General features: G+C 38.4%; 1 protein-coding gene across 2 annotated transcripts in view; it reads right to left on the minus strand.

The window, feature by feature from the left end:
• Positions 1 to 348: 348 nt before the first annotated feature.
• Positions 349 to 18840, minus strand: part of Ogdh (oxoglutarate dehydrogenase Nc73EF) — a 54476-nt gene continuing 35984 nt past the window's right edge. For both annotated transcript variants that reach the window (XM_080265371.1, XM_080265370.1), the window contains 5 exons: positions 12599 to 12721; positions 11357 to 11520; positions 10598 to 10745; positions 9927 to 10081; positions 349 to 4088 (listed from right to left, as the gene is read on the minus strand). In XM_080265371.1, coding sequence (XP_080121497.1) covers positions 3989 to 4088; positions 9927 to 10081; positions 10598 to 10745; positions 11357 to 11520; positions 12599 to 12721 — 690 coding nt within the window. In that variant the 3' untranslated portion in view covers positions 349 to 3988. The remainder of the gene's footprint in view (positions 4089 to 9926; positions 10082 to 10597; positions 10746 to 11356; positions 11521 to 12598; positions 12722 to 18840) is intronic.

Genomic DNA, 18840 nt, shown 5'->3' on the forward strand with positions numbered 1-18840 from the left:
AAACTAAAGTCATGTGAAGATGTTTTCAGAAATAGGTCCAAAGGTAAATACTTGTATTCACTTGGAGTAAATGCCTCCAATGGGAAATGTGGTAAAGAGAATCTTATGGGATGAATACGTCCATGGGGAACAAGTCTCTAGGAAAATTCTGTCCATGAAGCAACAGGCCTCTGAAGGGAAATAGGTGGATGGGGGACTGACCCCTTGGGAGTGTAGCTGAAAACAAGCTTCTGTTGCACTGTTTTTAGATCCAGTAATGTTATTTGCTAATTCTTTCCTTCCATCCCATGAGAAGAGAAAACTGAGTGAAGATGAATCATAAAAATTAAGGAGGATAGAATAAACCACTTTGTTCACTGTACAGCCGTGAGTGCATTAAAATAAAACCTTTATTTACATCTTCCAAAACTAACACACAAACAGGCTTGTTACAATAGTGGATTATTAATATTATGCATGTGACTTGCAGCCAAGGAATTCCTTGTATGGGGAGTATGGGTGTCAGAGGTTTGAGAAAAGAAAATGAGTACAGCTGAAGTATTCTAGGAATCAACTACAAAATTAAGACAATTAACAATAAACTACAAAACAATATATGTTGTGGAAGGTAGACACATAGCATGGGTATGGAAACATCCAACATCCTCACCCTGCAATACAATGATACAGGGGAATCTCGGCAACTTAAATCCGTAAAGGAAAAGGCTGGATGTGGTGGTATGATGTTGATATAGCAGATGAGGGATATATTAGTTACAACACTGTCATGTTCACTGCAACTACGTTGTTCATAAGTGGCATTCCAGAAATTTAGAATTTTCGTATAGTTCTGCTTGAACTTTGGGAACCTTTAACTAAACAATTTTTGTATAAGTCTACTTGAACTTTGGCAACCTTTAACTATACAAAACAAACATTAACACAAACTTAGTGCATCCAACATTCAATCCTTTATGCCTCATCAGAAGCACAGAGGCCCTGATTTAGACTACTCAGTACATAAACATACCATACTAGAACAATATACAGTATACCTTCTCAAATCCTAGTCTGAGCCAAAAATAATCAAAGACTGAAAACACAGGCTTGGATTACTTTCATAAGCATCACCATCATCCAGACCTCCTTTCCCACCCTAGAACAGAGTGAGGAGTAGCAACATCCAGACATCCCAAGTTTGCCCAATTCAATGGGACACACTTCCATTCACTCATCATTCATGCCCCCAGAATCTTGGCTCTATCTGATATGCCAAAAACTTTCACCACGTTCTGCAACTCCACATAAATGTATCCGGATTAATTTCACTAAGATATAAGACTTCTTGTACTCCGATGATAGTTCGTGTAAGAGTCAACTTCAGAGTGAACCAGATTTGCATTTTTTACTGTTATGATTCTACACTGCAAGAGAGGCTGTGAAATGAATGACGGCTGGGGAGGAAAAATGAGTCAGGAAAAAAGATATTGGTAATAGGTTAATGCAAGTTTCTCTGTGTTTCAGTTCAGTCAATGCTTAAGTTTACACAATGTTGCCCAACTTTCATAAAACGATATCATGTATGAATATAGTTAAATTTAAGTCATACCTAAAGGGCCAAGGTTGAATTCCTGGACAGAACAAAAAAGTTCAAGTTTTCCAACCTACAGAAAAAGCCAACAAGAATCTACAGCAGAGTACTCCTAAACCTAGTCTGCAAATCTGCATATGTTGTATAATCACATAGTTGAATGAAAGCACATCCAACTCAGCAAAAAAGATCAAATAGGTGATAATTCCAAAAAACTACCACAGCAGATATGGCAAATTACTGCCACCATATATATATATTTCATAACTCATTACTAAAAAGTGCTGCTACTGCTGCAGCTGCTAAATATGTATGCAGTACTGTACCATAATTATTCCTAAGCTTTATCCTCAGCTATGACTTAGCACAAAATGGTAAATGCAGCAATTTATTAATATTTCACAGAACTAAATATTCTTAACTGCTAAACCCACCTAACTGTCATACTTGCAATTACTATATAGAAAAAAAAAATCACCTCTAGCTACTCACATATTGAGAATTTGTCAATATTAGGTAGTTTTCTGAGTCGGACGGGCCAAGATGATGCAGGACAACTGAGACTAAAGTGTGATGAAAGAACATGAGAGAAAAAGACTATAACAAGATGACAGAATATGAGAGAGATGGGGAGAGGTGGAAGAATTGTAGCGTATTATGTCAGAGAGCTTGACCCATTTCTTCAAGCTTTACAAAATTTCTTGAGTAGGTCAATTTTAAGTTACAATATATACATTCACTTGAATGAGCCCTCACTGATGGCCTGACCTGTCTTCAGAAGTATGAGACTGAACAAAACCATCATTTTGTTTAAAAATAAATAAATAAAATAATAAAAAAATCACAATAACTTTCACTGTCTGTCTACAGATGATCTAATAAAACTTTACACACCAATTAATCCAGGATATTTACACAGATGTACAGCTTACAATCTTACCTCTCTGAAGTAAAATGGCAAATCTGACTGGTCTCTAATCATCACTGTACACAACCTACAAAATTTCTGCAAGCTCTACGTAGACAATACTACACAGAGCAGTTGATTACAACCTGATAGTGTAAAAGAAATTCCTGACAATGAATCTGAACATCTGTGGATACCTTCCATGCTGCTGAATGTAACATAGTAAAAGTGAGGTTATGTGAAAACAGCATATCTGAGGAAATCCAATTACTTTCAGAAGCATTCACCTATGTGCTGGCAAAGGAAATTTTTCAATATTTTACTTGGTACTGCAAGAACTAAGATTATATTGCTTGCTATGGGAAGTAATAGCAGCAGGAGTTTTGACACTATCAGTGGGATTTCATATTAAGATGCATAGTAAAGGACAAAAGTCTTTGTACATAGGCATTTATGACCGTGTTATGGGTTGGCACTTTTCAAGGCAAGCTGACATGGGGAAAAAAAAAAAAAAAATCCGAGAGAGAAGCACATGCAAAATAAAGTACATCAACAGTAACGGCTGAAGGTGCTGATCACTTGAAACTGGATATTGTTTTCAACAGTAAGAATGTCGGAGTTTACAACTTAAATAAATACGAGAGTGAAACTGGATATTGTAGTCAACAGTAAGAATATCAGTGTTTAAAACTTAAATAAATACAAGAGTATATACATGAGTAATGCAGTACAGCTGTGTTTAGTTGCATAAAATAAATCAAGGTGAGGACAGACTACCCCACACCTTATATACTCATCAAAATCTTATACCTGCACATTATCACACAGCTTCACTACCACCAAGAGCCTCTGCCGGTATAGTATTACGTATGACAACAACATTTGTGTTATATGTCCTATTTGATGTGATATTATTTAATACCATTATTAACAAGATACTTTAACCACAAGAGTGAAGAACTGAAATATCTTCATGATCATCAGAATCAGTGCTTGTGCAGAGTAACAGGCAATTTTGTGTGCAAAACCAAATGCATGGAGAAAGCAGTACTGCACCATTTAACCTAAACCTACACTACTTTGTAGCTGTTCTAACCAGTAAATACTAACTGAATGAAAAAAGCTGTGTGGATATGACAGTCGAGCTTACGATACATGGGGAGGGGAGACAACTGGAACTTTCCTGAGCTCATTTCCATTATTAAAAAAAAAAAAAAAAAAAAAAAAAAAAAAAAAAAAAAGGTAACTACTGGTGCACTGGTGTCAACTGGAAACACAGCCTTATATCCTCCCAGTACTTCAGACTGGAAATGATGCTACATTCTTCATCTATCAGAAATTTATGAAGATTCAACCTACGCTTATCTCATCACAGAACAACAGGGACTGTAGACACTTAACTTACATCAATTTTCCTGTTCGTCTACATCCATGTTAGCGTACTCTTCATAATCCCCTCTCTCTCCACATGATCAGAGCGGTTACCTAGGGAGTACATGAGGAAGTGAAGTTCAGAGAGCCAGCGAGTCCTCCAAGAGCTGCTTCACTTCACGCAGATGTGTCTTCTTATTGCCAGTGGCTGGAGATGCAGAGACAGGTCGGCCGGCATATCTGATAAAGGGGCACACATTCAATGAAGTCTGTCATCATACCACACTTGTGAAGCTACATTACTGAATTACCCATCTGCTGGGCTATCTGAATTACTACAAAGATAAATGCAATATGAAAGGTCGGAAAATAAGATGCTAGCAGGTCACCAGCTGATAAGCACCTAGAAATTCAGGGTAAAAATGCACTTCAATTGTTATGGCTCAAGAATTACATTTGCATAAAGAAATACAGTTACTGACATCATTTCAAAAATACCTGGGGTAAAAATTTTACAGAACCTACACAACCAGTTGCCATATGAGAGAGAGAGAGAGAGAGAGAGAGAGAGAGAGCCACACCGTGCCATCAATTTGCTAGGAGTAGGTTTATTGATCAGATGTCATTTTTTTTTTGTCTCCAAAGATATTCTTCTCTGTACAGTGGACTGATGTAAGGGTAGTGCTGTACATATTGGGCCGAGGAATAGGATATACAGTATATGAGGCGCTCCGAGCCAGAGGGGCGACCGTACATTTTGCTTATTTGCTTTGACATTACCGAACTGTAATATACTATAAACATGTCATATTTACCACCATTTTAATGTTCTTGGCTAGCACTTTCAAGCTAAACAATAAAATGCATATAATTTTACCACTGTACAATTAACCATGTCAAAGTTTAACAACTAATTTCCGAAAATAAGCAAAATGCAGGGTCGCCCCTCTGACTCGAAGCGCCTCATATTATTAGAGGCACTAAACCCAAAGAAGCCAAATTAGACTGTGTACCTTTGCCTTCATGCAGCAGTGCCAGTACGAATAGTCTGTGGCTTAAGCAATTAATTTTGAAAATATTTTAAACTTATTCCCAATATCTTGAAACAAAAGATTATTTTAAAAATAAATAAATAACAAATGAGGAGGCTGAATACTAGGAAACATTACCATGACAAATGTCACAAAAAACTTTTAATCAGCTCCACAAAATCACAAACAAGAAATGAAGCATCTGGATAAACCTGGTGTATGATGTGGGAAAAAATATATATACTGTATATGAAGCTAAATTTGGCATCTGAACCTCCGAAATTATTGTCTTTAAGTGCCTTTGTGAAACAAACCTAAATACATGCACAAAAACCATGTTAATTGTAAAGCTGATGCAAGAAGCAATGCACAATTACCAAGATATCACAGCACATGCACACAAGACCTGCTTCCACAGATGAGTCCTTCATGAAGGCAAACACACATGTGCATACACGAACCATACATCACAAATTTAAAAGACAGTAAAGTTCAGTATTAATGTGGCACAACCAAACCTCATGGCGAGCACAACCAAACCTCATGGTGTCAAGTGCCATCCTCTAAAACTAAACTGATGTAAAAAAGTAAGCCTTATATACATCCTGTACCTTAGTGCTTAACTTTAGTACAGTTCCAGAACTGCAGTCCCCCCCCCCCCAATCAATCTTGGTACGTGTGGGGAGGTGACACAGGATACAATGAACTTAAAAATTGATGACCATGATATCTACATCGCTCAGTATATAAGTGCATTTACTGTATACTTATTGCAAGGTTTAAACTGAAAAAGGACACTGATACAAGCCTTGCAAACATGAAGTACATACATAAAATAAAAAAATAAATAAAATAATAATATATATATTACATAGCGCATGAATTTACCAAGCTCTCTCCTCACCACCACCACCACCACCACCACCACCACATCCTGGCATTGGGATCATGCGAACATACATACAGATTGGCACAGTTCAGAGAGAGCCAATCTGTACTTCAATTTACAATATTACTGTAGTATCAGTGTCATACTAATATGTGAAAGCAACTAGGAAACATAATTCCTGCCTTAGATGGCACTGGCTATTTACTGCAGACCATTACCCATTCCAACTAATGGGCTTCACTGCTGTATCTTCCCAGAAAATGGAATGAACATGAATAAATTATTAAATGGATTGGAGTATTGATAAAATACATATCCAAAGATCTGGACATTTTGTAAGTAATCAACATTAACATTCATCTCTGCAATGAACTTACTATCTTTAGTACCTTCCATGTTGTATCCCTCTTTAAGTGGTAACATTAGAAATCAGTCACCAAACAAACGAATAGTTGTCTTCAGAGGACAAGCTTAGATGATTCCCTCACAGAAATTTCAGACTGGATTTTTCAGTCCTTGTAATATGCTATACAATTAAGTCATTTCATGAAAGCCCACGAGGGGCGAGTGAAGGAGGAGCAAGTGAGGAGTCCCTCACCTCAACACTCTGGTCACAGTGGACTTGAGAGCCTTGCTCTCAGCTGGAGCTGGGGTTGGAGGTGGGGCTGGGGCAGGGAAGAGCCAGGGGAGCCAATACTCGTACCAAGACTGAGAGTCCGACTTCTCACTAGGTGTCGAGTGTGTGCTATTAAGGACAACGGACAATCACTTGGTCAGCAATCATCAACCTTCAACACCCTGCACTGTCAGTCATCCCAAAGCACCTTTATGAAACCATTTACACCATTAGAACAAACAACATGCATTATGTTTATATCTTGACAGCCACTACTGAGGGAAACTGCAAACTCCATGCATTATAAAAGTTTACAGTGATAATTTTTCCCCTTTAGTTCCTTAGTGGTGGTGGTTCTTGTTGTTGTTATGGCATCAGCTTCATCTGAAACATGAACCCACTGAACTGCAAACAGAAGCTGTCTTTCTCTTGGAGTCCACCATCCTTCTTTTAGAGAAGAGAAAGTGAGTTTGGGGATGTTTGTATAACTGGGCAATACAGCTGCCCACCTATGTCCATGACACCACATGAATGCATCCCCATCAAGCACTTCAAAGCAATGGCAGAATGAAATATTCATTAAATGAAGTAATAAATACGAATTTCTTGGCATTTCTTCTGGATCTTTTCTCTATTCTTTCAAACACTGTGTAGGCATCACAAATGCATATATCAGGATGGTAGCTCACTCTCATGAAGCTCTCTACGAGTGACAAAACTTGCAGGGCTTAAGTCACTTGCTTCATCTTTGGATATAGATAAGGAAGAATAATATTTCTAATTCATTCATCCATCATCTAATCATTGATAATATACCAACATTGTTTGTCATTTTCAGTCTTCATATTGTGACAAGCTGGTTGGTACTATACGGTACAAACTGCCTTTTAATTTCAATGGCAAAGTACAGTATGATAAGATTTTGTATCCACTAAACATGGCAAGAACACCAACAGCCAAAACTCTTTAGGAAAATGCTTAGGAGTATTATGCTGAAATACTTTCCATATAAATAAAACACTAAAAAAAGTCAACAAAGTAGGATGGACAGAAGCAGTCCTAAGATCTAGTGAAATGGGCCCTAAATCTCTCTATCAACAGCATTTAATTCTCATCACCATCTACTCCAATGTTGCCCCATGAGCTGCGTAGGATTGTGAGACTAGGCAAGTTGGTCCTGACAATTAAGATGAGAGTGACCAGCCTCACTCATAGCTGAGTGGCATTACGTGAGCAGTAAACCCCAACTACCCTTTGGGTATAAACCTTCACTGGCTCATTCTGATTGGAGCATCTTAACTGCCCACTATACCACCAGGTGCCATTATTTGGTTATATGGTAACCACCCTGCATAGAAAATGGTTTCCTGGTGTACAGGAAACCATTTGGCTTGTCACTCAGTGTAGAGTCACCCATAGGCAGAAGGAAGATGAAAGTATGATGGAAGGAAAGACAGAAGAGAAAGGATGGAATGAAGAAAGGAATAGAGTTCCACCTCGGAATTACTACACATGATGACTGGTGATACAGCTTCAACCAAACTTAATGTAAAATACATTTTATCATGTCTTCCGAAAATTATTGTACATTCACATGAATTAAAACATGACTGAAGTCACATACCTATCATACACCTTGCATATCACAAATGGATATCATTTACTTTGCACAGCATAACAGGGCAGGCTGTTGTTAGGCATTCCCTGTCATCAGCTGAGGACTGCAGGTATCTTAACACAGTTATATATACAGTGCACTCACTAGATTTGTGAAATATACTTTCCGGAATAGCAGTTTCATGATGTAAAGGAATATTCCTCCGCAAAGAGTCTTGCGGTCCCCAGCGGTGACTAATCGCATGCATACACATCTCCTCGGTCACTTGTTCATGACATTTGCGAGCTTGGCGAGTTCCCATTGGATATTGAGGGCTTTAATGTTGAGGCATCGGGAAGTGGTAGTGTGGGGGACTCAACAGCGGTGGCAGGTGGTAACTAACCACCGCTCCCAGCCTCGGAACTCATCTTCAAGCCTCATCGAGCAGTTCAGCCAATTTGTCAATGGTAGTAATGTCTTTCATAATTTATGTCTGAATAATTGTATGAAATTTATAGAAGGGGTATTGTGTCATTAATGGGTTGCTAAGGGGGGATGAGGTGGCTGACCCCAGAATCAATTACCACTTATTACACATAAAGTTTACACACGAGTTTTGTGAGATTTAGTTTTGCAACACAAGTGTGGTACCAGTTAGATGCAAAACTAGTCAGCGTACTGCACATACTACTGGATACTTATTCACATAATTTTCTCTTTGCATGAAGGAGCATTAGTGTCTAATTTAACATGTGGGTGTAAGACTTTGGTATAGAACGAAAATGAAAAGTAATGACTACCACCAATGAAAGTGAGGCTACTGTGGAATGTGTGTGTGTAATATGGAAATCGATGGACATCAAAGAGTGGAGAGAATCCTTAGATGGTATGGTCATACAGAGAACTGGTGTGAATAATGATGGAAAGAGTATATTAAGGGAGTCTGAACATGGGAGGAGGCAAGGTAGGCTAAGAAGATGGATAGCTATAGCATTTGAGTATCAGCACAGGCAAGGTATGGAGTGCTGGGGCTAGGGAAAAAGGCAGTGGATTGAACTGTTGGAAGAAGTTTGAACAGAGGAGTGTACTGGTATGAAAAGGGTTTGGCACTCATGTTCTTTCATGATGAAATGAAAGTCACTGGACTCACTCTAAGTGACAGATGGTATGATGGATGTGTACGCCAGTAGTGGATGCTGGATTCTAGGGGTTTGAATGGTGAGTCAATGAGTATGGCCCAATCAACTGGGCAGCCTCTTGGCTATTTCCTTCTGTCGTTTTTTTCTAGCTCCCTGGAACCTAATTCACCCCCATCCTTATGTGAGAAACATCTGAAAGATGATTATGATGAGTGCTTGACACGGGTTTGACACTCCTATTATTTCCTGGTGACGTAATAGCTGTCGGACTGACCCGTAATAGCATTCAGACTGAACCAACCTGACAGGTAATGAGAAGTATGTATATGTGGATGTATATGCCTGTAAGGCAAGATCAAGATTCTGAGGGCTCGAATGTGAATGAATGTGTGTGTGACCCACGCAACTGGGCAAACTCAGTTTAGATATGAGTTTTCTCAACTGCTTAATCTAACTGAACAGAGAGATTTAGGTGGTGAGACAGAACAGCATCAAAGTAAAATAGAGCAATTATGGATAAAACAAATGTGATGACTGACTCTAGTGGATGGCGACCCTGATGGCAGGTTTGTGATCTGCCCATACGCTTTGTGTTGGCAAGGCATTGGGAGCAAGTCAGGACTAACAGCTGCAACAAACTTGTGTGTGTGTATGTGCATGTATGTGCAAACATACAGACACACACACAGAAAGAGAGAGAGAGAGAATGTTTCATATAAAGATTTAGAACAAATATAGATATGTAGTACTAAACCATCTACTTAACCTCACTCTCTTCCTCACAAATATGCCAGTGCAATACTCACGAAATATGACGTTCATGGTTTAGGGCAGTGGCCACTCTGGGCTGAATGTATGACCAAGCACCCATGTTCTTGTGCTCCTCCTGTGACCACACCACCTCTGCCTCAGGATACTTGTCACACTCTTGTTTTACCAGGTCGTAAGGGAATGGAGCAATCTGGAGGCGACAGTATAATAAATATATTTTGTGACGGTATCGATAATTGTTTTCAGTGTGTATGATGGTGACATGGAAATGAGAATTTCTCTTATAAATTTATACAATCTCCTATATTGTGCTCACTCGTCATTGTTAAGGGCATAAATTTGGGTAGCCTTTTTTTTTTTTTTTTTTTTTTTTTTTTTTTTTTTTTAAACAGTGTCCCCTTTTTCTCAATAAGGGCTAAGATGTTGCCCCTGGTAGAGGATTTTTGGTTTGCAGCATGTAGCACTTTATAACCACATGCCCTTCTTGATGTCGACCATTGGCCCTTGGGTGGACTTGAACCTCTGACCCTTCGGTCAGAGCGGAGTGCTCTAACCCAATGAGCCATGGCTGCTACAATTGCAATTCTGCAGATATATTAACCTTACACATATTAATCATACTTTTTGAAATTCTCATAAAATATAAGACAATGTGAACTGCAAAATTCAATAAAATTATTGCTGTACCTCCCTCCCCAATACAAACCTGTTCCACCCTGCTGATGGCCACCTGATCCTCAATGCCTGCCTCCTTGCGAGCAGCTGTGAGGTCGTAGTACACCTTGCCCGAGCAGAATATGAGACGCTTCACTGCTGCCTTATTGTTGGCAGCCGGACCACTCTCAGGGATCACTCTGGGGGAGGATATTGTTAACTCTCCCACAGCTCAGTATTTTGTCAATATGGTGAACGGTAGTATTTTATTCCACCCAATGTCATGTGATATTTTCTCCAACTGCATAGGACATAGAGGCTTTAAGCTTAATACTGTCACCATTACCCTTCTCACTGTCAGAGCAACTCTAACACCAGCTAACAAAAGATTATGTATTCAGGCGAATGATTCACAGAAGCCTGAGTGTTACAAGAGGATAGGAATCAGTAGTGAAAAGAGGAGAAAGGACAGGAATACAGTCATATGAGAGATGTAGATGGAGAAGGGCAAGAAAACCTAATGCCACAGTTTTCATTTTAAATATGATCTTTCTGCACTGTAAACCATCCACTTTACCATGGGCTAAAACTGTCACCTCTCTTTACGAAATCTTTGTTCACTATACTTTGACCCCTTTAACAGGGACAAGAACTGCCATCTCTCATAATTTGAATGCTAAGTCACAAAGAATGGCTATGGAAGAATACAAAGTTGTACTATCACTTTGTTTTGTCACTGAAATACATGAAACACACTGCAAATTGATAAAATCTCCACCATGCTAGGGAAGATGGACTCAAATCAACTCACCTCTGGAATTCTGTGCCCTCCACCATGTCATCGAAGGAAGACTTTGCCTCAGGGTGACGCAACAAAGATTTTGGAGTCATAAGAATGAGAGGCTTGCGGAACGGCAGGGCAATCTGGCGACGCAGGATGTGGAACAGATTGGCTGGTGTAGAACAGTTGGCAACCTGATCACAAAAAAGAAATGTGTGAAGAATGTAATGGAAAACTGGAGAAATATATTTTATCAAACAGCAGTGATTTCAAAATGTGGCTAGTTAACATGGATGAAAGTCAGTGAACAGGTAAAGAAAATGAACCTTTAAGTTGATGAGGCTGAAAACAATAGGGGATTGAGTTCACTGGATGAAGCTACGCATGAAGAAACACATGACGAAATTTGAAACCATTTTTTAATGGTAGTTGACAATTACAACAGGTCTGTGTGAAGCAAATCAATAATAATAATAATAATAAGCTACATAAATGGAGATGGTTTGGCATGTCAATTGAAGGATTATGGGAGGTTGAAGTCGCCATCCATTCACTCAATGTAGTGTTGATCTCAGATGCCTGCCCTTTCCTTTCTTCCTTCTTCTTTAGTATGTCTTTCCTTCATTCTTTCCTCTTTCTTCTGCCTACCGGTGACTCTACACTGCGTAACATGCCAAATGGTTTCCTGTACACCAGGAAACCATTTACTATCCTGGGTGGTAACCATAAAACCAAATTATGGTGCCCGGTGGTTTACTGGGTAATTAAGGGACTCCACTCAGATTGAACCAGTGCAGGTTTACATCAAAGGGGTGGTTGGGGTTTATTGCTCACATAATGCCACTCACGGATGAGTGAGGCTGGTCACTCTCATCTTAAATGTCAGGACCAACTTGCCTAGCCCGGGGCTCCTACACTCCTCATAGGGCAACAATGGATTAGATGATGGATGGAACAAAGAACAGTGTGTCCCATATTGCTGATTGTGGTTTTGACAGTTTTCCCACTTTTATGCTTCCTCTTTCCTAGTTTCTGGACCCTACACTGCTTCATCTTCACACAGGAGCAAGGGTCAGGTTGATGATGTAAGGCTTTGAGATGATGAAAATGGTCAGCATATTTGACCGTTACATAAATTTTTTTTGTTCTTCTACTGATTAGATGTGATACTGTTCACATATGATGCCTGCTTCGACAGTATTTCATTATCTCAAGGGATACTCTGAGCATTAAAAAGTGAAACAATACAATACTTAAGACACAGCCACTCACAATCCAGTTGATGTCAGAGAGTTGTCTAATGGCAAAGTCTGATGAAAAGGCTGGCAAGACATCAGGGTCATCGGAGGTCATCTGCAGGAAACGCTCCAGTCGGGCACTTGAGTGTTCCGGACCCTGCGGAATGCAGAGACAGAATTATCTGTCAGAGGTTACTATATCCCAACATAACACCTACCACCACCCCTTAATGCATAATGACCCCTTCATTTCACCCCTCTCTGGACTATAAGACTTTAAAAGATTGTCAAATGTAACTGAGAATGTTACAGAATACCTAAGGATTGCAAATTGCAAGTAAAGAAGGGGCAGGGTGAGAGTGAGGAAGAAAATCCCTTTGTATTGATACAGGGATTTGGTAACCTTGTTGTCCACTTCAAGCACTGTAAGTAGCCCTGTACTTTAAGTGGTGCTGGAAGAGTGAATCCAGAGGATAATATCAGAGATTTTCTTCCTCTCCTGAATCCTGTTCCCAGTTATATTACAGTGCTTAGCTCTGGCTCTCTTTAACTAATGTGGATATGACAAACTAGCTTAGGATAATACTGATATTTTAATTTAAGGCAATATACTGCTAAACCTACAGAGCTGTTACCTGTCTGTGGCTGTAAACTTGTGTATCTTTTAAATAAACTTTGACTGTAGTACACACTGGTAAGAATTCATATAAAGATAATGCGAAATATACCAAATAAGTAAATAATAATAATAATAAATTTAAGGAAGGCCTAAATAATGAAATTCTCAAACTGAAATACTGGGAGGCTAAGATGGCATAACTGTAAGATGGCATTAAAATATGCACTTTAAAGCTGTCAACAATACTACCATGAATGAAAACACTGAGCAAGAAACTATGAATCATAAGTACATTCAAATGCTGCTTCTGTGGCAATAAGTTTTACTCTTTAAAAGTCATTCAGTGTTAGCCACAAAACATTGTGAACTGTACTGTGATCACTACTTCAGGTCTTACCCCTTTATGTACTTAGCTTTCCTTCCCCTTCCCCTTTATTCAACTTAACCTCCTCATCCTGAGGAACTGACTCAGAGGTCCCTCCTAAAGACAAAACCTGTCTGGTTTTGGCAAGAATTATACAGAGTACAAAGTACATCTTTAGGGTAACATCAGAAACAATATCCATTATGCCTGAAGATCTCCTCTTGAATTCTGGAATTTCATTCAGTCTGGGAACAATGTGCAGGACTGATGAAGTTGATATTTCCTTTACCTCAATAAAAATGTCAAGTGCTAATCAGGTCATCTTCATACACAGGTTTCATTTTGAAGTAATTACGAACACAATAAAATGCAGACTGTGACTAGGTTCAAGTATTTAAGTCAATACTTAACTGTTCACAGAAGCTGAATATTTTTTGTGAGAAAAAAGTGCTGCATGACCCCCAAGCAAAAAATCTTTGGTGATAATGACTGGCAGATTCTTACACACATACAAACCAGTAACATGCATAGAAGTATTCTCTACTTCCTATAACAAAGCAGTACAAATAATAGGAGAAGCAGGCTGGGAAAATTTTCATGGGCCTTTTAACACCTCTGGAAGATAATACTTAAAAATTTTGCTACAATACCTCCAATTGTCACAATGAAGCCTTTTGCAAGCACTGTTACTGAAGACAACTACCTATCAAACTATATATTCAAACACCACACGGGTGATGAGGCAGCAACTGCAGTGCACTTCCTAGCAAAATGAAAGACTGCTAACAACCCTAGATAATGGAAAGGGAGCCTGAATGGGACAATTATCTGCATTACAACTCGTTAAAACATCTGATAATACTGGAGTATCAAAAACTACGGTAATAAAGAAAATGGAACTAATTCATGCTATTTTCTCAGCTGGTCACACTCTATAAGAGGAAGCACCAGCAATAAGACTTCTAGGCATTCAGCTCCTATCTATTAACCCATAAATTGCAAGATAACAAACTCGGACTACAATTTACCTCAAAACCAAAGAAAATTGAACTTCCTGTGCTTGAATCACTGATACTCATTTCAGCTTAAGTGCAGTAGCCAGTGACAGGAAACATGAATCCCTGTATTTCTGCATGCCCTCTTCCATCTTACACATCTGTAACTGGGTTTTCATTTAATCCCTCGTCCCCCTACAATATCCTGAAAAATGTTGAACTCCTTGGAACTATTGTGGCAAAACTATGTTACATACGTTAGAATGTATACTCTGCTACCTCATACTTCCACTCACCATTTAGCCTGTTTGTTCTTAATAATCCAACTCACACAGAGTTTCTCATTCAATCTCCTTCCCTATCACTTCTGTGTAGCAAAACTACTTTAAATGCCACCACCTGTGTTACAATACCTCACAGGTTGAACACCCACACATTTTCAGTTTTTATACCACTTATAATCGCATTCAATTCCAGCTTTCAAATTCACTGGCAAATCCTGTCGAAACTTCCTTTCCCAAAAACTCTGTACCAATCTAGATTTAATGTGTGCTGCAGCAAGTGAGTCATGCAGTGTGGTTGCAAATGCAAGAGTGCCATCTACTGAAACAATGATCTGCATTTCAATTTGAAAGAGCTGACAATAAATAGACTTCCACACATCTGAATAATTAAAGAATACAAACAACAGACATGCATGTGGACAACAGTTAGAAAACTTTAGTGTGAGACCACCTGCCACTGTGATGCAATATGCCAGGCAGAGAACATGAAGTAGTGAACATCCATATTTGATAGCTCAGAGGTAACTAACTGCCAGCAAGTTATCTGGCCACAGTTGCCAAACAATACTGCACTCTAACATGAGCCCAGCAACCATTCAATCATGCAATACTGCTAAAAGCCTCAACACAATAGTACAGTAAACCCTCTATACAAGCCTAGATTTACTTAATTTTGGCTTTAAGAAAATTTTGCGTAAATGGAACAATCTTCTAATATATGAAAAAATGATTTGGTGTGTACAGCAAAGGCAGTCAACTGGCCACCTGACCTTGTGATGGCCTTGCTTCAATGTACAGTACGCAGCCCACAGAAAATCAAAACAATTTCTGAACACTTTGCGTTCTATAAGGTATCTAAAACAGCAGCATATGTACTGTATACAACATTCCAGGGTTCATTAATTACCATAAGATGACTACTGAGCATCAAACTTAATGCTTCTGGATATAACAATTCCATGTTCTTATTTGTTCATGATAAAGAAGGTCTGCTATGTTACTCAGTGCTCACCACTAAGTGACTGCTTGATGTAAGATTGTCTTTAACATCTGGTGATGTATATTTCTTCTGGCTACTGCCACATTTTATTAAACTAAGGAACGGACCTCTCGTGGTGAAGGGGTTAAGAGAGCTATATCTCACTCCTCTAGTTTAAAAACTTCTTCCAAGCTGAATAAAATCATGTAGTGGTAGCAATATTGGATTATTTGTCCATCAATTCACGGAGTTAACAGGCCAAGAAGCCTGGCAACAACTCTACTTCTGCCCAACATTTTTGTCAACTTTCTTGCTCAATGTACCATTAACCTGTATGGTTGCTTTTGCTCTATCACAGTAAAGCTTAACTTGATTACACGAAGCTATTTCTCCAGTGTATCCTTCTGCACTATGACAAGAATGAAAGAACCTAAAATGTACATTTTAGCCAACTTCTGGTCAATACCATAATAGAAACACTAGACCTCTTCAGCCTGTCTCTACAACTGCATACATCTGTTTGGCACTGGCCAACACAATATTCAAAATGTACTTAAGATCAACGGTCCAGCCAACATCTTTGCCAGCTAATCAAGCTGACAAAAAGTAGTAAAGTCAGTAGAACTTTCAAAACTAATCAATGATCATTTTGTGTGATACCAGTCACTATGCTCATGATCTTTCCCACTCCAAAGTTTGCAACAAAAATGAACTATCCCCTTATCTCATGGTCAGAGTGTATGGGCACATCAGGAAAGTGGCCAATTAACAAATATTCAAGAGCATTACATATCAATTTCAGTTAAAATAAAACCAAAGTATGTTAGTAACACGAAAAATTAGTGAATATATCCTGAGACATTTTCTAAGGGTGAAAATTTTTTATATCTTGGCATAATCAAAGGCTGAAATAAGAAACTTTACAATAATCTGTTTCTCTAATTGCATTCTACATAGACCTAATCATTGTTCATAATGATCCTCTGACTATACTTCTGTAACCTGTTGTAAGATTCTATAGGAAGTGAATTACAGTATATGAATACAAAAATCTATCAGACAAACTGTCTTTCCTCTCATCATCATTAAGATCACCCAAATCCTTATTCCCAACAAAAAGGATGAGGTGAAGCAGGGGGGGGGTTGCAATTCTTGGAGGTAAACAATCACATCCATTTCAAGAATACAAAACCAATGCTTAGGCATATGCTTTGTAAAACATTAACTGCTGGTATAATAGCCACTACCAACCAGAACAAAATCTAAAATCAAAAACTATGTCACGACAGCTTAAGTAACGGACTCAAATGAGGTCATGTAGAGACAATGAATATGTAAGGTAGGTTAGATAGAAAAGTGTGTGAGTGTGTGTGTCTGTGCATTAGCACAACTTTTTGTTAACACTGAGTCCATGCAATGCCTAACTTGAATATGTAAAATGCATCTTTAAGGAAACAAACTGTACACAAAAACGTAAAGGTATGTTGGGTGCATAATGGATCATCTACACGTGCAGATAATTATGCTTGCGAGATGGAATCCTGATATGTATCTGTGGCTGATTTCATTGAGTATGATGCTGAAAACTCCCAATTTATGTTTTCTCATTTCTTGATCCTACCTCACCTACCCTTTAAGTGGGAACAATGGTCAGGATGATGATGATACTACTATATGGCTAAGTCAGATCTTGCATTTTCTGAACACAGTTGGCCTGAATGTTACAATACTGATAACACAGACACTGCAGCTTCAGACAACACTGTCTAGTTATGAGGATAATATGGCTTACACTTTCCATCCAGGCAGCATACAGTACTTTCAATTCATATGCCGAAGGCTGCTAAAACAAAACAAATTTTCCCAGCCTGAAAACAAATACTATGGATGAAAACATAATCCTCACAGGCATATAACAATCATGGTCAGCTTCTCCACTCTTTATTGCACTCAATATGCACGAAGAATTCCTCCCAATCTCCTGAAAAGGAATTAGTAACATTTCTGAGATTACAATAAGTCCTCTCCAATTCAACCTTTCATTATTCCAATGCTTTAATAATTCAAACAAGAGTAACTTTCTCAGGAATTAATTAACTGATCATTTACATGATGATGTCAAAGTATTTTACTCAAAGCCTGGAACACGATTTGAACAGCTGTGTAGGTGGGTGTGACTAATAAGCAGTTGAAAGCAACTCAAATACACGTAAAGAATGAATGACTGGATACATGTACTGCAATAAATCAATAAAATATGAAATCAAAAGCAGCCGGTACAGCACCTAGTTATCTGCAAAATGAATGTTAACGAATGTGTACCTCTGACTGACTCATTTATATGCAGAAAGAACAAAATGCTGTTCATAAAATTACAGTAAACTTAAGTATCCTTAAATGCAGAATACTGCTCTATTATGCATTAATTATTCCCCGCCACCAAAATGCAAAAATTTATTTACATCAAAGTCTTGTACCCAGCAAGAAATATTTTGTTATCGTACCTTAATTATTTAACAAAGCAACGTTATAAAGATGTATGCATGTCCAATTATGATACCATAACTACTGAACAGTGCAATGTTATGAAGGTGTACACCTGTAACTACAATTTAGAGATGTTATGTTACTATAGCACAAAGGCACCACAGCATTAACCCCTGCAATGCAATGATGGCTTTGGAAGTTTATTCTTGCTATCTCCAGATAGTTATATTCAAATTAAGAAAGGCTTCCCTTAATGAAGAGGGTAATGAAGGCTGTATCTTACCTATTCAGTTTAGAAAGTCTCTCTAAATCCAAATAAAACTGTATGGGGATGGCAGGCACAAACTAAAAAATACAGTCCAGTTTGTCACTGGACTCAAGTGAATACAGCCAAAAAGCTAAGCAAAGCATGAAGTATGACTAGTTATGATGGGTCAGCACAGTTGTTAGTTCCATGTTGCTACAGTACTTTGTACACTTATCATACTAGATTTGTCAATTTTATATAATTCATTATAACTGAATTAGAGAAGACTTATTATAAATCA

The sequence above is a fragment of the Coenobita brevimanus genome, chromosome 14 (genome assembly GCF_032717465.1).
Source record: "Coenobita brevimanus isolate Jiangsu-jjx chromosome 14, ASM3271746v2, whole genome shotgun sequence".
NCBI lineage: Eukaryota > Metazoa > Arthropoda > Malacostraca > Decapoda > Coenobitidae > Coenobita > Coenobita brevimanus.